Here is a 22,259-nt window from a genome sequence, read left to right as displayed (position 1 = left end):
GTTATTTTTTTAATCATGCAAATTTTATAATAAGAAATGGAAAGATAACAGGACACACCGACCTCTTATTGTGTTGTGAGTTGTGACATACCGACGTCTTATTTTAACCTTGAAAGTTGAAAGATATGTAACACACTTTCCTTGTAGTCCACAAAACACACACGTGGGGGGTGCAATAGAAAATCTTCTTTCTTTCTTTTTTTTTTTTTTTTTTTTGAGAGAAATCTTCTTTCCTTTCTTAATCATCTCTAAATAACCAAATTCCATCTAATGATCCATTTCTAGTTTTCTTCTTCTTCTTCCTCTTATAGAAAATTCCTCCCTTATTTTCACACCACATACATAATTCATATACTTATATTTTCTTCCCTTAATTAGATTATCATACTTCAAATTCTTCTCCAACTTGTTCTAGCTTTTTATAGCTTTCTCTAGATTCATCTCACCCCAATCAATCAAACATAGAATATATTCTTAAAGTAGTAGTCATTTTCTTTCTTCACTTGGGGAATATAATCTTTCAATCAATTCTAATCTTTGACAAATTTCCCTTTTTATCATATATATTCCCACTCCATTTTCCTAGCTTCTTCTTACTTGTTCATCTTCTTTCACTATACTCTTATAAATATATTAACATAGCCACTAATAAATTTCACTCCTATTTTTAGTGTGTAAGGAAAGTGATCAAAAGATTTTTTTTCTTCTATAAAATATTTTTCACTTAAATCAAATTAAAGTCTAATCATATTCATCTTGTTACCACCATATACAAATATAGAAGTGCTTCAAGTCCAAATATATTTTTAAAACTTTTTTTTTTGTATATTCAATATTATTTTTTATCTTTGAGTGAAAATTAATGGGGAAAAATTGGTTTTCAAGATGGGTTTTTATGTTTATGATGATGAGTACAATTTTTTGGTATGTGGAAGGACTTGGTGTGAATTGGGGAACACAAGCAACACATCCATTGAAACCAGATACAGTTGTACAAATGTTGAAAGATAATGGAATTGAAAAAGTGAAGTTATTTGATGCTGATGAAGAAACTATGAGTGCACTTGGTGGGTCAGGTATTGAAGTAATGGTTGCTATTCCTAATAATCAATTAGCTGAAATGAGTTATTATGATCGTGCTTTGCAATGGGTTAGAAAGAATGTTACTCGTTATAACTTCAAATCTGGTGGAGTAAATATCAAGTAAGTTTGTTTAATTTTACATTTTGATATTTTTTATTATATAGTTTTTATTGTTAATTGTTGTGGATGTGATCATGGTTTTATATTTCACTTGCTGGTTGGATTTTGTAATTCTTGATATTATAAAAAATTATGTCTACAAATTCTAGCTCAATATGCAAAAAATGTCAAAACTATTAGGTCGGAAGCCGTGATCGAGAAGGTCGGAAGTCGTGATCGGGGTTTGAACCCTGGTACTTCCAGAACTTCAAATAACATCAAAAAAAAATATTATGAACAAAATATATACTAGTTAATATGGAAAACTAGTTGAAATGTAAGTTGTGTGAAATATTGTATTTTGTTTTTTGAGTGACTTTTTTTAATGTCAATTATTGGACTAGGTTCTAGTATTAAGTGAAAGTGACTCAATGAATACTTTTCTCATAAAACTGATAAGAAATGATCGGTTGATAATTATTGGAAAAAGTTGAATATGATTCTATAAACTAAGGAAATCATACATTTCATATGGCCACATGATATCAACCGTCCGATCAAGATCGAATAACTCATGTCGTCCAATTTTAGTTTATTGTTCAAATTGATGATTGTATGATTAATATGATATTTTGATAGTCTTTTATTTTTCTATTAACTTCTAGTATGTTTTTTGTTTTTTTCTCTAAATTGAACTCAGAGAGTGATATGGAATTTTGGAATTATATATATTTATGTTTGAGTAGTTACTTTGGATCTCTGCATTTTTTATTTTATATGGCTGGCCAATGGCAAATGCTTTTTGTTCTGACATGGACGGTGATCACATAAGATAAAAATATAAAATATGAAGAAGAAACTTAGCAAAGTGTGCAATTTCTGAAGTTAGATTCTTTTTCTTTTTTTCTTGGTACTTGTATTTGTTGTGTCTCTTTTGAGTTGTTCAAGTATTTCTTTAATAAAAACAAAACTAGATCTTAATTGGTGGACTCAACTCAACTATATTCTCAAGTACTTTATATTTTGAATAAAAATCATTTGTATATGATGAGATTTTTAAATAATTTTATGTACTTAAATGAGTTTTTCTATGTCAAATAGTCTGTCGACTAAAATTCATATTTTTAAGGTGAATAAACGGTTTTTTACAGACGTTCGTTCATCATATTTTTTTGTAACTGGTTTCGTGCCTGTATGCAGGTTTGTTGGGTTCCCATGATGTGTGAATTCTTGTTAGAATAGTTTAGGGCTACACCGTTTGGTTTGATTTTTTACGACGTATTCCCATTTTGGATTGTACCTGGGTCGGGTCTAATGTCCCCCCAATCTCTCTCCCTGTACTCTTCATTTGTTATTTATTATATTTTTCTTTGGCTTAAAAAAAAAACGGTGTGTCAGGATTTGAACCTCAGCTCCTGCATATTTTTTGTTGGTAATTTATTTATTTGTGTGTGAATCAGGGAGAAATTTGAAACTATATATTATGATTTTCATATGAATTTTGCTTTCATCCAATTATTTATTTCCTAAACACATATTTATGCATTCCATCTTTACACTATTATTGATACAGGTATGTAGCAGTTGGAAATGAGCCATTTTTGAAATCATACAACAATTCATTCTTGAATGTAACCTTCCCTGCCCTAATGAACATTCAAAATGCCCTAAATCAAGTTGGATTAGGTGACTCAATTAAGGCCACAGTACCCTTAAATGCTGATGTTTATGAATCTCCAGATTCAAACAATGCTGTTCCATCAGCTGGAATATTTAGGCCTGATTTAAGTGAACTTATGACACAAATAGTCCAATTTTTGAGCAAAAATAATGCACCATTCACGGTCAACATTTACCCTTTTTTAAGTCTTTATGGAAATGACAATTTTCCATTTGACTTTGCATTTTTTGATGGAGTATCAAACCCTATAAATGACAATGGAATTTTGTACACAAATGTTTTTGATGCAAATTTTGATACTTTAGTCTCAGCATTGAAATCAATTGGATTTGGTAACATTCCAATTTTTGTTGGAGAAGTAGGTTGGCCCACAGATGGTGACAAAAATGCAAATATTCAAAATGCATTAAGATTCTATAATGGTCTTTTACCTAGGCTTGCATCAAATAAAGGTACACCAAGAAGACAAGGTTACATTGAAGTTTATTTATTTGGATTAATTGATGAAGATGCAAAATCCATTGAGCCAGGAAATTTTGAGAGACATTGGGGAATTTTTAGTTTTGATGGTAAACCTAAATTTCCCATGCATGTTTCAAATCAACATGGTCAAAATAAATTATTGGTTGGTGCAAAAGATGTGCATTATCTTGATCCAAAATGGTGCATGTTTAATCCAAATGCCAATAATTTAAGCAACCTTGCAGATAATATTAATTATGCTTGCAGTTTTGCTGATTGCACCCCACTTGGATATGGATCATCTTGCAACAATTTGGATGCTAATGGAAATGCTTCATATGCATTTAATATGTATTATCAAGTGCAAGATCAGAATGACTTGGCTTGCAATTTTGAAGGGTTAGCTATGATTACAACAAATAATATTTCAACTCCTACTTGTGATTTTATTATTCAAATTAACCCTTCTTCATCCTCTTCTTTGTTCCCTTCATTTGTTGCTTTCTTGTTTTTTAGTATACTACCTTTGATGCTATTGTGTTAGGTTAATTTCTTCTTGTACACATGTTATAGGTGATGTTTGTGACTTATATTTAAATATATGAAAATGAGATCTTGTACTTGGAAATGGTGTGGAAGATATAGTTTTGAAGATTCATTTAATATATAGTTTTGTAGACTTGAATATATTATTTTGAAGGGTTGTCCTTTTTATACATTTGACTTCTTCTATTGTGATCTACAATTTATGGTCTCCACATGTATTGGAATTATCATACTGATGCTTCATGTGGGATCTGTATTTGACATTTATTAAGAGAGTGCTAGATCATTCATCTACTCTTATAAAAAAAATAATAATAATAATAATAATCAATTATTATAATGAGAGTCTTGGCTTTCCTATGGACGATCTAGGTCATTCCTACAAGCTTAAATCATTTAGATCAGTTATGGGACTAAGCTTAATGATCGACTGATCCGAGAAGTCTAATTCTATCATCCACTTACAGGAATTCCATTTCAAGTCAAAGCAAAGCTCTATGTGAACTAGCCCATCAAAATTGACACAGGGGGGGATCTAATCTGAAACCTAGAGAGGAGCATACTCTAAAGTCCCAAGTAAACATCACTAAGTCAACCCCAAGTGGTTTAAGACATGTTAGACTATATCTTTTAGGGGAGAATGATCAAATTGCTAATGGCATGTATGGTTGGGCGGTAGGGAGTGTAATTGTGCGTCCCAATGCGTAGTTGACGTGGAAATAGAGAAGCTATAATACATAACATTCACGTTGACGTTGTTTTTTGCTGCGATTTCGTCCAACTCAACGATTTATCAAAAACTTTGCCGCAATTTAGCTTTCACGTTGACGTTGTTTTCTGCCGTGGTTTTGTCCAGCTCAACGATTTACCAAAAACATATGCAAACTCTCTCAACACTAAGCTGTCATCATTCACCAATTTTGACACAAAAGCACCTCAATTTTCAATTCAATATTGAGAGCATCTTTCTCTATTCCTGTATTTTAAAATAATCATCAATGTTTTCACATGTTGGACAATACAAAATCCACACTTTTTTCCCCAGATATGTGCATCCAAAGCATGTGTAATAGCTCTATTTTACTTTTAAATTTCGTATGGATTTATGCTTTGCTTGTTTTTCGACTTCAATAATTTTGAACTGTGTCATCAAAATGAACATAATAATAGGTGTGACCAAGGTTAACCAGTGCAATTATTTGACACTTTATTTATTCGAAATGGGTTTTTTTTTTTTTAATATGGTGTATATTCGAAATGTTTTTAGGGTGGGAAAATCCCTCCCTAAATATATGCCAAAGGATAGGCACGTAAAGTTCTTGTTGTAGACCTCAATCCAAAAATTTAGTACTATTGTTCAAGAGAGCTACTTTTAACCCTGCACATCCCTGTAGTTTTCTTAGAAACTACAAGGAAAAACACAGTTTTTTTTCCGCATTCAGATAGGTAAATCTAAAATATCTCGTGTTTTTTCTTTTTCGTATAGATAATAAAATATCTCGTGTTTTTTCTTTTTCGTATAGATAAATTCAGACTAGAGTAAATTTTAAAAATCAGGAGGTTGGAAGAGAAAATGTGTGTAAGTCCGCTGCTGGGCTTCCTAACCCTTGGGCCTATATCTGAACCCAAAAAAAAGAACTGTAGCATTGTTTGCTACAATCTGGATTGAGGTTGAAATAAAAATATCGGATAATTTCTCGATAAGTCCCTCAAATCGCTCACATTTTTTTTAAAAGAAGGTAACCATCAGAGGTTGCATCCGATTGGGTTTTACTCACAAAAAATATCTTCGGAAGTTACGATCCAATAGGTTAAGCTATTTGAGAAGCTTATTGAGCAATCATCAAAATATCGGGAGTTCGACCAGAAAAATATCAGTAACTCTAACAATCACAGCTGCATTATATTTCAACATCATTTTAAATATGAAGCCATGATTTAATTCCTCTTAAAATTGATTAGGAACTCTAATAATCTAAACATGCTACTTAATCATACTATTTATGAAAATAACATAAACTAAAAACCAACTTCACTAATCACTAATTAAGCCCTACTTAATAGATTGCATTCTCATCTCAAGAACTTTCTTGTGTGAATTTGAATGCAAGTAGCTAACAAAAGTAGGACTCTTCGCTGGCCTATACTCTGGCAACAACCTACCAGACTTGTACCTCACACCACATGCATTGCATAGTGTCTTTGGTCCCAATGGTCCTGCCCTCCATTGTGGGGTCCTTTGTGACAAACAATGAGTGCACCTTCTTGCATTTGGAATATGTTCCTCATCATCATCATTAACATCATCATTATTATTCTCACTATGCTTAACTTGAGTAATTCCAACCTCAAAACTCTCTTTCTCTTTCTCCATTTTTACCACTCTCTTCACCCTTCTTTTTGCTTCTGTCTGATCTCCGCACGCAACTGCAGAGACTTTTTGCTCATTTTTCGGAGCAATGAGTTCGCTGTCGGCTAACCAATAAGCTTGTTTCAACAAAGGAGGGTCAGAAATCAAATTACCATCACTTATAAGATGTGAATGTGACCAAATTTTGGTACTAGGAGCTGAAAGTCTTTTTCTCTTGCTTCTTGCTTTTCCAGGAACAACAAAATTTTGCAAATAAGATTGATTTTGTTGTTGAGGTTTTTGCATTGTGTTTGAAGGTTTTGTGTTTGTACTTTCTTGAATTTGAACATTAGAAGAAGGTGCTATGACACAACTTGGTTTACTTGAAAAACATTCTTCAACAAACACTGACAACCACTCCATCCCTAAATCCACTTCCTGAAAAATTTGCCACAAAAAACCAAAATTTATTAGCTACAAACTTTATAAGGTAAAATAGAAACTTATATATAAACATATATTAAAGATACAATCTTTATGACCTTAAATATTACCAAATTCTATGCATACACAAATTAGTGCTCTACAAACTTTTTTAAACATAAACTTCTAACAATAGCAAACTTTTTTTTCTTTCCAAAAAAATATAATCAAAATTTAGTACCAAAAAACAATAGAACACTTGAATTACATACATGCAATACAACAAAAATTATCAAAGCTAAAAACTTTATGAAATAAAATAAAAACTTATATGTATACACATTTACTCACAAAAAACATTAAAGCTACAATCTTTATGAATTTAAAGTATTACCAAATTCTATGCATACACAAACTAATGCTCTACAAACTTTTTTTAACATAAAGTACTAACAAACTATATATTTTTGCCAAAAATCAAATCAAAATTTAGTACTACAAGAATAATTAAAGCTTAAAACTTTATAAAGTAATATCAACTTGTATAAACATTCACTCATCAAAAAAGCTAAAGCTACAATCCTTATGAACTTAAAGTATTACAAAATACTATGCATACAAAAAAATAGCTCTATGACCATTTTTGCATAAAGTACTAGCAAAATATATGCATGCAGCATGTGTATTTATATATGTATATGTATATGTATATGTTTATTTAGACTAACCGTGTTGTGAGCAGGAAAAAGGTCATCAATGGTGGAAAACTCTCCTGAAACTGATACATTGTTGCAAATATCCATGTCTATAGGAGGGTGCGAAGAAGAGGAGGAGGGTGTGAAAAAGAACAGAAGCAAGTTTGGTGTTACATGTCACACAATTCTGAGTGTTCTCTTTTATGGTACTCAGAGCTTCTGTCGGCAGATAAAAGCTAAAGAAAACAAATGAAAAAAGTTAATTAAATTGGTGAAAAAAGTTATATCTATGTCTCATGTTGACACTCACCAATCAACATCATCTATCATTTTACACTATCATGTTTCCAACTACATACCTTTTTTTTTGTACCTTTACCATATGTGTTATCCAGCTTTTATCCATCTTTGGTCATGTAATTATTCTAATTATAATAAATAATTATATAGATCATATTTTTAGACACAACTTTGACTAACAAAAAAAATTTGAGTCGGACCGACTCTAGGTATACGAGTGGATATTGAAGTTGTTTGTTGTCCCACATCACGCAGATTATTGGGTTGTTGGATGTATAAGTATATTCGATCGCGCTCGTCCTCTGAGTTAAATTTTGGAATAAAATATAAGTTCATTTAACATGGTATTAGAGTCGGATAAGAGTTACAATGTGAGAATTGAATTCGGACTCATGCTAGCCATGAGGGTGGGTAATTCAGACTCATGCTAGCCATGAGGGTGGGTATTAAAGTTATTTGTGGTCTGTTTTGCTCAGATTCCCTGGTTGTTGGATATATAAAATGTGTTTGAACATGCTCATACTTTAAGTTAATTTTTTAGATGAGATCTTAGCATATTTAACACTATTTATTAAATATAATTAACTATATGTGTAAGCTACATCAACCATCTGAATTATTATCAAATTTTGTTGCATCTGAATTGTTCTTAAATTTATTTTTTTACCTTTGAAGAACAATTTTTTATTTTTATCAAATTGATTATTGAAATAATTTACAGAGAACTTTATAGCTAAAGTAATAAGCTTTATGAAATTATTACAAAGCTAGCTAAATACATGCCATTGCTTAGTCTTATAACGGGATACGAGAATAACAACAGTAAAAGTAAAAGACAGAATGAAAAACGACACAAGATTTAACGTAGTATCTAGCAATGTGTTGACTAATCCACGTGCATAGTCATAATCGATAATTACAGATACTATTGAATAGTAGAGTTAATACCAGCTATAGCAAAACTCTCTAACTATTGGTGCAAAAAATTACTAACACACAAGGTCTTTGTTTATATTGTTAAATCTTTGCATGTGTTTTTTCATATTATCCGATGTAGAACATTTTTCCAACACTAATTCAAGACATATTTCTAACATTTAGAACCAAACAAGAATAACCTAATAGTATATTGAAATTGAACGAGTAAAAGAAAAGAATCTTAACAAGAATGGTAACATTTGTAACTATTTGTTGTCACTGTAAAAGAACACTGCAAAAACAAAGAAGTTTGAAAATATCTCCTTTGTAATTATTGGCAGCATATATTTATTTCCTTTAATTTTTACTTTAATCAATTGATTTTGTTATCCTCACTCACTCTCTCAAAAGATGCATTCATACAGCAGAACTGAGAGAAGCACAGACTGGTATTGGCAGTCTTAGATTCTTTTGAAAGCTTGCTCCCTCCCTCTCTCCCCCCACTTTTTAGCCTTTTGAATTTTGTGGTCCAAATTGGGGACTCATGCATGATTACACCCATAGCAATGGACAAACATATACGATGAGAAGCAAGTACATAAGAATTATTAAAAAAAAAAAATTGTAATAATAACATAGTTTAAACCTAAAGGATGTATCAAGAGTGTTTAGATGAGAGGGCACGGGTCTCTTCTAGCTTAACCAATGTCATGTTTGAATCCAGTCTTGTGTATGCAGCGTTAAAACTCTTAAGAAGAGTTTGTTGCTCATTTGGATCGCACAAGGCTCAAGATATTAATCTCCGCAGTTACGTGCGCGGATGATACCTGGTTTATACCGGAAAAAACCTAAAGAAAGGTATTTAAAACTAAAAATACCGATGATTACTTATAATAATAATAATAATAACAACAACAACAACAACAACAACAACAACAACAACAACAACAACAACGATAATATAAAGTATTATAATTTTTAAATGTCGGTAAAGAATAAGAATCAGACACAACACAAATATATACTCTTGAGAACGAGATTTGTCACCCTTGTAATTTTATTCGACTTTGAAAGATTAATCTCGACAAGTAATTTTATTCGACTAGAAAGATTAACTTCGGCAGTTACGCGTAAACAATAATCGGTTAAAAAAATACATAAATATGTAGCTAATTAATATTTTAGCCTCTACACACTTTTTTTTTTAACAATCAAAAACTCATATTATTTCATTTCTTAAAAGAGTCTCAATACAAGATGGAATCAAATCAAACTGTTGGTGACGAGCATGTAATCTTGACGCCCCTGCTAAAGTATGAGCGACAGAATTAGCTTGTCTCCTAGCAAAACTTATCTTAAAGTTTGGATGTTGTTGTAAGAGAGCTTGACAATCGGATATATAATACTACCAAACTCCGCTTGGTTGGTATTCCTATCAACTATGCTATCAACCACTAGCTTACAATCTAGTTCTATAAGCACCTTCGATAGGCCTAATCTACCAAGCCAAGAAATAGCATCACGTAATCCTATTGCTTCCGCTTCTTGAGGAGGGGGATTGCCTTCATGCCAACAAGTTGCTGCCTTTAAGAAATGGCCCCTGGAATTCCGAATACACATATCAATACCAAAACACCTCTGTGCCTCAAACATCGCCACATCTACGTTGCATTTCACGAAATCCCCAATTGGTGGTTGCCAGGCTTCTATATGGTGTTGCTGGTGTTGTACTGATGCTGCTGGTCTAGACCGCACTTCCTGCCATTGGAAAAGAGATTTGCGTGCAAGCTGGACAGCTATATTGATAGTCTTTAAATCACAGTCCCACACTTTGTCATTTCGACGACGCCATAAACACCATAGCATCATAGCGATGTCATTACTCTTGTCACTTGTTAACCTGCGCAACAAAGAAAAAATGCAATCCGCAAAACTAGTAGCATTATTCACAGTGTCTCGAATTAATTCCCACAGTCCAGCCGTTTGCCAAACGGATTTTGCCTCTTCGCACCCAATAAAGACATGTCAATCATTCTCATAATTTGTTTGACAAAAAGGGCAGCTGTCCGTGCACGGCACACCCTTATCTTGAAGACGCATACATGTTGGAAGCACTCCTCGTAATGCTCTCCATAAGAAAACCTTTATTTTTTGCGGTATCTTTAGTTTCCACATTGTTGTCCACTCTCCTGGTATTCTATATTCTTCGTTGTCAACAAGTGTTTCCATTGCATACATGTATGCTGATTTTACCGTGTAACTTCCTTTGCTGTTGAATTTCCAAATAAGCTTGTCTTCTTTGTCGCGGTTCAACAGCGACAACTTCGAAATTGCCTCCCTATCCTGCGCATTAAAAATGCCTTCAATCAACCCCTAATTCCAGCTAGAACCATTTGAATCCATCAGATCCGCAACCTTCATGTTTTCCGTCCCTTGCACTCGTGCACTTGAAACATACGAGTTCCCTTCCTCTCTCAGCCAAGGCATACTCCAAACCAAAATGTTATTACCATTTCCAATTTTCCACCTTTGACCTCCTCTAACTAATACCTGTGAAGCATGGATACTACGCCAAATATAACTTGGGTTGTGGCCGAGACGGGCCCCCAAAAAATCTGATTTAGGAAAATATTTAGCTTTGTAGATACGCGCAACAATAGTATCTTGATTGGTTAAGAGATTCCAACCTTGCTTCCCTAGCATAGCTAAATTGAAGCCAAAAAAATGTCGAAAACCCATACCTCTGTATTCCTTCCTCATTGTTAATTTATCCCAACTAAGCCAATTGATCCCTCTTCCTCGTCGTTTATTTGATCCCCACCAAAACGAGTTGATCATCCTCTGAATCTCCTCCCCCAAAGTTGTTGGTAGGAGAAACGTGCTCATGCAGTAAGTTGGGATTGCTTGTGCTACCGATTTAATAAGTACTTCTCGTCCTGCTTTTGACAGGTGTTTGCCAGACCACTGTTGTATTTTCCTCCAGACCCTATCCCTCAAATAACTAAACATTGCTCTTTTGTTACGACCAATTATTGACGGCATTCCCAAGTACTTTCCACTCCCTATTGTTGTTGTCACCTGAAAAACATTTTTTATTGCCTCTTTATCCTCTTCTGATGTATTCTTACTAAACAATATTTCTGACTTTTGGAAATTTATCGCTTGCCCCGACACGGCTTCATATGCCTGTAAAATCTCCTTCATTTTAGTAGTCTCGCGCATGTTAGCCCTACAAAACAAAAAGCAATCATCTGCGAAAAGTAAATGTGTAAGGAGCGGTGCTCCTCTACACACCTTGACACCATGAATATCACCTCTCGCTTCAGCTCTTTTAAGCAAAGCGGATAAACCTTCCGCACACAAGATGAATAAATAAGGTGACAGTGGGTCACCCTGTCTAAGACCTCTCTTAGGAACAATTGGTCCTACTTTCTCTCCATTAACAAGCACTTGATAATTAACGCTTTCCATACACATAGTCATCCAATTTACCCATCTATCATGAAAACCCATTTTAAGCATCACTCGTTTCACATACTCCCATTCAACTCTATCATATGCTTTACTTATGTCTATCTTTAATGCCTCTACGCACTTTTTTTTTTGAAACAAACCTCTACGCACTTTTTATGTATATAAATAAATTACTTTCTTTTTTAAGGTAGTTGATACTCCCTGTCTCATGCTTTTTATTTGTCATTTTTGTAATAAAAAAAGTGTTTATATTTACTTTTTTTTTTTACAAGAAGTGTTTATATTTACTTGTTTTCAAAGTTTGATATAAAGCATATTAATTATTATTTTGTTAATATTACTTTGAAACATATAAGATTTACATGATTTTTATGTAATAATACACAATCTGGTATTTAAATCTGAAAGTAAAGATAATAGATCATTATATTTTAGCCTTAACAATTAAAACTAAAGCTTTCAGCAGAGTAATAATATTGACCTAAGTATTTTGGTAGCTTTCTCTATCAGTTTTTAAAGCTTTGATTTTATGGTACAAATTTTGCATCAGACTGTGTTTATGACACAGTTGTTACTTGTATGTTTCATTGTAAATTTCCAACAAATTGCCTCTTCAGAACATGTGGGACTAATTTTGTCCAAAAAAAGAGATTAATTTAAAAACTAAAATTAAATATAAAAGGCACATGAAGATGTATTATTGATCATGATCATGTGTCATGTTAGCATGTTAATCCCCTAAAAAATATCTGAGACCTAAAATGAATATTATGGATGAAAAATAATGATAATTTTCTTAAAGTCAAAATAATGATATTTTAGATTTGAAAATGGTGGGAAGAAAACAAAAAATTTACAAGACCAAAATCAAAATATACTCATTTTATTAACACTGAAAACATATTTATTCCTATATTTATTTCATAATTACTTGACATTAACATCTCTTGTCCTCACTCTCATGAGTATGCATTGCACATAGCCTTTGGTCTCTTATAAACCATTATGCTGTCTAATTCAAGGGTTCAATCTCCTATCAACAATATACAATAATTACCAAAATTTTATTGTCATTTATTGATACATACAACTATGTCTTGGTCACAATTAATTAAAATCTCATAGAACCCTACAATAATCCTCACAGTATCAAACATTATCCCCAGAAATTCTTAAAATCATGCCACATGTTCCCCACATTTGTTGGTTTCAATACTACAAATGCATACCGTACATTATTTTCCTTCCTTTATTTGTAGGCGACTTTTGGGATGGAGAAGTGTCTCACATAATTTACAGTGGATCGATGTTTGAAAGTCATTTGAAATTCTCACGACTGAAATTGTGACTCGATATGTGTCGAATTAACATCGATCAAAATTCAAATTGTGTTTACTTTCTCGTTTTCGTTGAACTAACATCGATAAAATCACTTTCTCAATCGTAAAGATATAGAGAGCACTGAACTTCTGCTATCGACAATATTTCGAGCGATTTTCAAATATTGGTTCATAGTAGACCATATCTTACACTTCCCCCACCTTGATAATTGACTTCTATTGTTTGCTAAATTGGGTTTCTTCTATATGTATCTTATAGCTGAAATAAGCTCAATTTCATGTATGATTGTTTTGAGAAAGAAGAAAAGGGTAACAACTAAATTATAAAGGAAACATACTTTACCATTTTAGGTGGGAATGGGACTAGATAAGGGCACATAAATATGTGGTTGAATAAATGTGTTGAAGATCACTCATACAAAGTTACTTTTGTAGCAATAATTTCATAGGATGAGGCATGGAGGTGACTAGAAATTCAATGAAAGCATGTGAATAAACAATAATGTGGTAAAAGAAACAGCCACACATTCTAAAGATATATTTATGATTGGTCTGTTTTCATGATCCACCAAACTGCTTAAAGTTGCTTTAGCATTACCACATTACTCTTTGCACATTTTATACAACATCAATTCCATGTCAAATAAACCTATTAAATTGCTCCTTAACCTACCACTATCCCTTCTATTTTGTTTATGAACTATTAAAATTTAATAAGTAGTTTTTAAACTATTTTTAATTCATCAAATTAGTCCCTGAACCGTCTCTTTTTATGGTATTTTTAGAAAGAATTTAGGGGACTAAAAAAATGGCAGTCTGGTGCACTAAAGTTCCTGTATATACAGAATCTGAAAAAAAGTATGTGTATTGTACCCAGCCTTACTCTGTTTTTTATACAAGAGATTGTTCCTAGGACTTGAACCTCTGACATTTCAATTAATAATAGTTTAGAGACTACTTATCATATAATATATTTACATAGTCTAGAGACCAAATAAGTTGTATCTTTACATACAAGATAGGCCAGTCTGTGGGTTATCCACATATAGAGCCCAAATAACTCTAGCATGAGTGATGTGTTAGAAATATAATACAAAGTCATTTATGTATCTTCATTTAAAAAACATAAGAAATTTGGAAAAGTTAATTCACAACAGAGTCAAGTCATTTATACCTATCAATAAGGTCATGGTTTGGAATCACATATATTGTTAGTACTCTGCATAAATGCAGAAGGCAAGCTACATACTACTGCAGAATCAATAAACTTGGCATTGAACTTGTAGCTCAATCAACAGCAAACCAAGTCTTCAAACTTCGACATGACGACGACGTTGATGGAGGTTCTATCCTCCACTCATCCCCCTCCCCTAACCAGGTGCTTTCATATCTTATAAAAGGGGCAATCTAGTGTACTAAAGCTCCCGCGTAGACAGGTGCTTTCATTTCTTATGCGACCAAAAAAATATAGTTGCTACTTGCACAGATTAAAATTTAGCATCCAATTATTAAGCTTTCAGAGAGGAATATGTGTCAGTTGCACATAATTAATTACATTGCCATGTAGATTGTAACACTGGAGTAAAATTTCTGTTGCATTTGGTACATTTACATTTTAATATCAATTTGTGTAAATATTCTATCTTATATTTTGAAGATTTATCAGTCTTAAGATGCATACATACATATCTGGTGACAAAAACTCTCACCACGACAAGATCTACACCCTTTGCAAGAGGTTAATTAATCCATGATTTGAACCTATAACCACTCGAGAGAGAAACACGATCCCTACCCCAAACATAAGATTGGATTGTACACATGAAAAAACAAGTATTTTATTACTGTCTTAAAGTGCTCTTCCGAACAATTTATGTCGTCCGAAAGTGCACTTCCATAAACTTAAGAGTTTTTTAGCAGCTACGACAGGGTGAAAAGTAGCGTCTCACTTGACAGCAACTCCGACTCAACCCATCGGCTGAGAATCCGTGCGCACACACTAAGTATGCACAAAATAAGGGGTAACAAACCATCTCCTAGAATACGCAAGCCCAATAAATTAGGATAAATTCTACGGAAAGATTGGTTATATGAACTATATACGTCACCACAATTCAGAAAACAAGCTGTGTTGAAAATTTGACAGAAGAACTAATGTAGCCCGGTTATTTTTTGAGTTAGGATCCTCTCCATTTTCTCTCTTATTTTTTGTCATGGACTAAAACATATCATCTAAGAGACTAACCTAAATTCCCTGTTTTGTGTCAGGAACAAAGTTTGCATTATTAATTTAGCAAAACTTTTCATATCAGCAAGGTTTAGCTTCCATATTAGAAATTTAGCTTGGACCATATATATTGTTCTTCAAATATCTCACTCTTGAAATTCATACATAGCCCAGAAAATGAATACAGAATTTCATTAACACGAAAAACAGATTATCTTACCGTAGTATATTGTTCTTCATCATTGTACTTGTTACAGCTCATGACAGTTGAAATGTAACTGAGTAGATTTAGTTATTCATTCAGTTAGATTTACTGAGTTAGTTAATTATGACTGTGTTAGTTGGTTATCAGTATCTTACGATATAGAGGTGAACTCAATCAATACGAATCTCTAGGGTGTATCTATTGTTGACATGAATCTCATACTGAACAGTGGTTCCTTATGTTGAATCTTTATTTATACAAATAGATCACTATCTAAACTTAGTTTAGTCAGCCACTTTTCTATCAACTGTATAGCCAACCACTTTTCTTTTGTCATAAGATTTATGATTTGAATCATAAATAATTTTGAGGTTCTTATATGATATATCTACTTATAATATAGTTGTCACTTGTTTTTACTTAAATATATCATATTTTTATTAGTAAAAAGTATCTTGCAGTTTATAATAACATTATATTCATGGTTCAGAAAAATAACACTTCTGATTCACAATATGAATCTCGACTTAAAAAAATTTATAAATAGCTTGTATGATAATTGATTGGTATCTGAGAACTCGTTTTCAATACATTTAGAAAGAATTCGCCTATGCAGCTCTTTTTTCTATGTTCTCTGTGACCTAGTTACATTTTGAGAATACCTGTCAGATATTTTGTAAGCTCCTTCATGCTTCAACTCTTAACAGAAATCACCAAAATAATCATCAATAACAATGTGGAGGTCAATCAAAAGAGATGCATATCTTCTTTCAGCCCCATGACAAAATGAAAAGCTCTCTCATATTCCCTAGTTGCATAAATTATGAAAGAACGTCAGAAAAATATTTTCGCAAAATTTTGCATGATGAGATATAATCATAAAACTAAAACTGGCTTTGGTCTTGTATTTAATCGAAGTTCGGGGATAGTTATAGTATTGTATCTGAAACTAGTATATAAAATTCATGCTACACCAAATCTTAAAACCTCAGGGATAGATTCTCACCTTTCTTTGCCTTGTCACTAACCACCAATGTTTTCAACCATAACAGAGGAAAAGGTATAATATAAATGGTTTATTTAATATCTGCAAACATGAATGTCAAAGTAAATGTTATCTATACCATTTATCTACAAGGAAATAGCAGAGAATATAGTTTTTCCATCGAAGAAAAAGATACAACAGAAAAATATAGTAGTTGATAAAACAAATCTATACATGGTAACCGTCTGAGCCATGCATTGACACAAGCATCTGGTTCTTCTAAATATAAAAAATAAATAGTCATGATTAACTCTGTAGCACCGACACTTCTGATGGAAGGTGTGTCCGGTGTTCAACATGTGTCAGTATCCGACACCTACACATGTGATTATGTTCAATTAATTGTCATGAAGCTCTATCCACAGGTTAAATGCATAACATTATTTTTTTATCAGGATCCATGAGGATTAAGAAATGTAAAATTTCTGAAATTTAAAAGCACCCCGCATGAGTTCAACCAAAAGATTCTAAATGTTAGGAAAGTGTAAAGGACAAAGCTATACAAAACTTGATTATACCCAATATCTTGCAATCCCTTGATGGGAGAAAGATCAACAGTTTTGAGCACACTTTTTTCATATGACCAAGAAAATTAATCCATGCCACTATCAAATTGAGCAATGAGATGCAAATAAGCTGATCTCGTAAGTTCTTGTGCTGTAGAACCTGACATACTATGTACCAAAATAAGTTATTAGTTACCAGTTGGAAACCTCTATAGAACTAAAAAGCAAATAATATTCCAACTCAATCCAAAATACAACAACACGTTAATCTGGAAACTTCTATAGAACCAAGCCTTATCCCACTAACTGGGGTTGGGTACATGGACCAAGCGACGCCGTAATGTTCTATCAAATACCACATTTTTATCCAACTCATTAATCTCTAGATCTTTCTTAATAGTTTCGCTTATAGTTTTTCTAGGTCTCCCTCTCTCTCTCTCTCTCTCTCTCTCTCTCTCTCTCTCTCTCTCTCTCTAATCTTGTCATTTCTAATCCTATGAAAATAAATAATAAAAAATCCAGCAACTGCGTAGAAATGACTTGGTATAATTGAGTAAAAAATATACATTATACATAATTGAAGCTTACAACAATGAGCTAGCAGAGGTTACCCTCGTTTCAAGGCAGCAAGAATCCATTGTTCTCGTTTTTTTTTTTTTGTAAGCAATCCGTTGTTCTTGTTCTTCCTTGCAAACTGCAGTTTGCTTTTAAGCAATCCATTGTTCTTGTTCTTCCTTGCAAATTGCATTTTGCACCATCCATTTTGCCTCCCTCAAAGAGACTCTCACACTCACCAACACCAAAACAGACTGTTGTAAAGTCGTCGTATGTTACCTCCCTTGAAAGTCGATGTTCGTCTATGTTCACTTTCACGATGGTTTCCTATTTCAATTTTCAAACTTTATTTAGTAAGATATCCGATGGATAATAAATATGGTACAGTGGTGGATCATGTGTTTGGTGCCACGTCATATAGACGACGCCTTATAGAAAAAGCAAGGTAGGACATTCTAACCAATTACATACATATTCATTAACAGTATTGCATAAGAAGCATCATGACTCTATGCTATCCAAAAATGTATCTAATAACTTCATGTTAGAGATCTTACCACAGGGCACAGGAACAGTCGACCAATAAAAACTATCTTCCGTGTTTGTCGCAAATTGTGGGCCACGCCACAAGTGAGTGATTCATTCATTTTGGCCAACCTTCTTCCATCTTACCAATAATCTTTACACGAACAACTGCCGACTTTGAAATGATGAAAGCGGTATGAATCTCTCACTATGATCACTCGATCTGATATCTTAGAGACATGTTTAATCCAGTTGTGGCAATCCCCACAAACACGAAGATTCTTAAAAACATATAGGGGAGTGGAGCTAGACAAACTGAGCAATCCAAAAGCAATTGCTAGTCTCTCGCTGTGAATGATTTCTGTTGGATCCTTCTGACGTATTTCAGCATCACTGAGAAGACTGTTGCACTGTGGTACATAACCATTTTCAGCTGCCTGAAAATCCAGATCTCTGAGATATTCGTATATCATATCTGCACGTGGGTGATTTTGATCACCAGCGAAAAATGCATGAACTGAATTATTAATCTCAACCCAGCTACGACCAGGCTCTTTCTTAACACCTCGATCTTTCATCATTTGCCTCGTCCGATCCCTACAGCCCCATTTCCCCGACACTGCATACATATTTGAAACCAGAACATATGTTGCTGAATCTTTCGGTTCCAGTTCTAGAAGATGACTTGCAGCAAACTCTCCAATATCAATATTCTTATGAACATTACAAGCACTTAAAAGGGTCCTCCACACCATGGCATCTGGTTGAATTGGCATCTCCTCAACAAACCTCTTTGCACGGCTTAGAAGACCAGATCGCCCTAGTAGATCCACGACACATGCATAATGTTCCGGTTTTGGCACCAAGTTATGAACTTCACTCATTGATCGGAAATAGCTAATTCCCTCATCCACCAAACCCACATGACTGCATGCCGATAAAACTCCCACAAACGTAACATGATTTGGCAATACATCAAGTTGTTTCATATCCTCAAAAAGTCTCAGTGCTTCGAATCCACGACCATGTTGGGAATAACCAGTAATCATGGAATTCCAAGAAATCTCATTTTTGTCGGGCATTTCAAAGAAATGTCTCTCGGCATCATCAATTGTACCACATTTAGCATATAGTGTGATCAAAGCATTAGAAACCTCGGTTTCTGAATCATACCCAGTTTTTCTAATCATGGCGTGAATCTGCTTCCCTATTCTAACATTAGCAATATTTGCAGCAGCACTGACTGCAGAACCAAACGTGAATGAATTAATTTCTAGTCCAGCTTTATTCATTTGAGCGAATATATTCAGCGCTTCCTCAAAATAACCACTTTGTGCAAAACCAGATACCAACGAGTTCCATGATACATTATCTTTGGCATATATTTGATCAAAAGCAGCATATGCTTCTCGTACTTTCCCACACCTAGCATAAAGACTAACAAGTGCATTACCAATTGAAAGATCATCTGAATAACCAGATAGGCATGACTGTGCGTGAATCTGCCGTCCTTGATCAAGTGCTTGGATACCTGCACATGCACTTATTGCACTTGCAAATCCTATATTATCGGATTTTATTCCTTGATCTTGCATTTCTTTAAAGAGGTCAAGAGCTTCGGCGAACTTATCATGTTGTGTGTAACCAGCAATCATAGCTGTCCACGAAACAACATCATTTTCTTTTAGTCTTCTAAAGATTTTCAGGGCATGATCTAGTTTTCCATGTTTAGCATACATGTCAATAAGCACACTAGAGACATACACATTGAACTGAAAGCCGGTTTTCAGTACTTGAGAATGAATCTGTTCTCCTAGATCAGTAGCTCCCAAAGTAGTGCAAGTTTTCAAAATACTTGGATACGTGAATTGATTAGGTACAATGCCTTCTATCTGCATCTGTGTGAATATTTGAAACGATTCGTTTAGATTGTCTAACTGGCCATAAGCTACAAGCATCACATTCCACAACACCACATTTTCGGTTTCACATGCAAGGAAAAATTCATGTGCAGTTTTTATATCCGAGCATTTTACATAAAGATCAAGCAGTGAACCTTCCACGACAATGTCTGAAGTCATTCCAGCTTTTATCGCATACGAATGGAATTGCTTTCCATTCGGAAGAGCTCCAACTGATGCACAGGCACTCAAAAGACTTGCAACCGTAACACAGTCAGGCTTTTGGCAATCAAGATTCATTTTCTTCGACAACGCTAAAGCTCTGTTAATATATCCTTGTTGCGCTAGACCTGAGATGAGTGAATTATACGAAACTCTGTCTCTCTGCGACATACGATTAAAAACCTGCTCGGCAGATAACAAATTCCCTGAACGGGAATATAACGTCACAAGGGCATTGCAAACATATGTTTCGGAAGAGAATCCTTGCTTCAAAACAAGACCATGGAGCTGCTTCCCAAACTCAAAAAATTCTACTTTTGTACAAGCACTTAGCACGCTCGAAAAAATATAAGGAGTGGGACAGATTCCTGATGTATGCATCTGACAAAACAGAAGCATCGCTTCTTCTTCATACCCATTTTGCGATAAACCGGATATCATAGCCACCCAAGAAACACTATCCCTCGCCTTTAAATTTTCAAAAACCTTCTTAGCAGAACTCAAAAAACCATTTTTAAAATAGAGATCAATCAACGGATTACTTATAAAAGGACTACTTTCAAAACCACTCATTATAGTCTTGGCATGTATTTGCTCAACAAAGCGAAAAGGAACTGTATTACCACTACAACCCCTCAAAACCACAGCGAAAATCCTCTCATCAAACTCCACATTTTCCCTTAACATTCGCCGGAACAAACCCGGAACACGGACCATCAACCTCTCTGCAACAAATGTATTCAAAATCCTATTCCAACAAGACAAGCTTCTCACAGGCATTTCATCAAACATGTTAACCGCACAATTCATATCACCAAATGCAAGATAAAATTCCATAAGTCTTTCACATAAAACCACTTCATCAACAAAACCCATCTTCAAAATCTTCCCATGAAGCTTCAAACCATCATAAAACGACCTAGAATTCAAACAACCTTCTAATAACCATAAAAAAGTTTGCGAATTTGCACGAACTCCGTGCTGTTCCATGAGATGCAAGTAACCAATTCCACTTGCATTTCCATCCATTTCATTCTCCTTCTCCGGAATTTCAAAATTGTTGTGTGCATAGTTTAATGCAGTGTTGCTGAATGCAGAAAAACTGAATTTTCCACATAGTAACTACACAAATAAATAAAACTTGTTTTGTCAATAAAAACATATGAAGTACTAACACAGACACTAGACATGACACGACACATGACAGTAATCACATGTGGCATGTCAGTGTTGTAAACTAACACGTCTCAAACACCTGATACACATTTGATCAGAGATGTGTCAGTGCTACAAAGATAAAAAAAACAAAAACATGTAGCACTAACAAAGATACAGACATCGAACATGATACTGACACATCACCGGTGGTAAAAAATTAATAAATTAATTGTATCAGCGTCGGACACCAACAAGTGTCAGACATCTGATTCGTCTTTGATCAGAGGTGTTGGAGTTACAGAGATAAGAAGCATGAAGATGAGATAGTGATTTAGTATTACCTTGTGATTGTTGAAAATGGGTTTGGTGTGGAATTTGCATGGTAGTTGAGAGCAGAAGTTGAAGGGACGGAGGATTAACATTTGATTTGTATTACAAAGTTTTTACGTAGGAAAGTTGTTTTTATGTTTCATGGGACTTTGGTTCGTACTAGGAACAGCCACATGAGGAGAGTGTTGGATTAGGTTAGTTATCCAAGCAAAGT

General features: G+C 33.9%; 3 protein-coding genes and 1 pseudogene across 6 annotated transcripts; 1 reads left to right on the top strand and 3 right to left on the bottom strand.

Annotated features, from left to right (window-relative positions):
• The first annotated feature begins 657 nt into the window (after nt 1-657).
• On the top strand, nt 658-3,953 carry LOC146913711 (glucan endo-1,3-beta-glucosidase 8-like; annotated as a pseudogene). Its single transcript, XR_015013785.1, has 2 exons — nt 658-1,203; nt 2,756-3,953. The product of XR_015013785.1 is annotated as a glucan endo-1,3-beta-glucosidase 8-like (transcript).
• Nucleotides 3,954-5,749: 1,796 nt separating this feature from the next.
• Nucleotides 5,750-7,515, bottom strand: LOC146913710 (GATA transcription factor 9-like). Its single transcript, XM_085716940.1, has 2 exons — nt 7,373-7,515; nt 5,750-6,659 (listed from the first exon to the last, which is right to left on the bottom strand). Exons 1-2 carry the CDS (start codon nt 7,445-7,447, stop codon nt 5,925-5,927), a joined length of 810 nt encoding a protein of 269 aa, XP_085573066.1. The 5' UTR covers nt 7,448-7,515; the 3' UTR covers nt 5,750-5,924.
• A 2,392-nt stretch (nt 7,516-9,907) lies between these two features.
• LOC146913709 (uncharacterized) lies at nt 9,908-12,070 on the bottom strand. The gene is made up of 3 exons (XM_085720969.1): nt 11,108-12,070; nt 10,632-10,900; nt 9,908-10,457 (listed from the first exon to the last, which is right to left on the bottom strand). Exons 1-3 carry the CDS (start codon nt 12,068-12,070, stop codon nt 9,908-9,910), a joined length of 1,782 nt encoding a protein of 593 aa, XP_085577095.1.
• A 4,146-nt stretch (nt 12,071-16,216) lies between these two features.
• LOC146913708 (Pentatricopeptide repeat (PPR) superfamily protein) lies at nt 16,217-22,259 on the bottom strand. Of its 3 annotated transcripts, none has more exons than XM_085716937.1 (5): nt 22,057-22,259; nt 18,467-21,679; nt 17,367-18,236; nt 16,810-16,890; nt 16,217-16,611 (listed from the first exon to the last, which is right to left on the bottom strand). In XM_085716937.1, exons 1-2 carry the CDS (start codon nt 22,135-22,137, stop codon nt 18,578-18,580), a joined length of 3,183 nt encoding a protein of 1,060 aa, XP_085573063.1. In that variant the 5' UTR covers nt 22,138-22,259; the 3' UTR covers nt 16,217-16,611; nt 16,810-16,890; nt 17,367-18,236; nt 18,467-18,577. The 3 variants fall into 3 exon arrangements, with proteins under 3 accessions (XP_085573063.1, XP_085573065.1, XP_085573064.1); XM_085716939.1 differs by having other exon boundaries at nt 17,943-18,236; XM_085716938.1 differs by having other exon boundaries at nt 17,966-18,236.

This window comes from Medicago sativa, chromosome 6 (genome assembly GCF_051527215.1).
Source record: "Medicago sativa cultivar Bolivia chromosome 6, Bolivia_mono, whole genome shotgun sequence".
Lineage (NCBI taxonomy): Eukaryota > Viridiplantae > Streptophyta > Magnoliopsida > Fabales > Fabaceae > Medicago > Medicago sativa.
The sequence above is the reverse complement of the archived record's forward strand: the minus strand, read 5'-3'. Positions and strand labels throughout refer to the sequence as shown.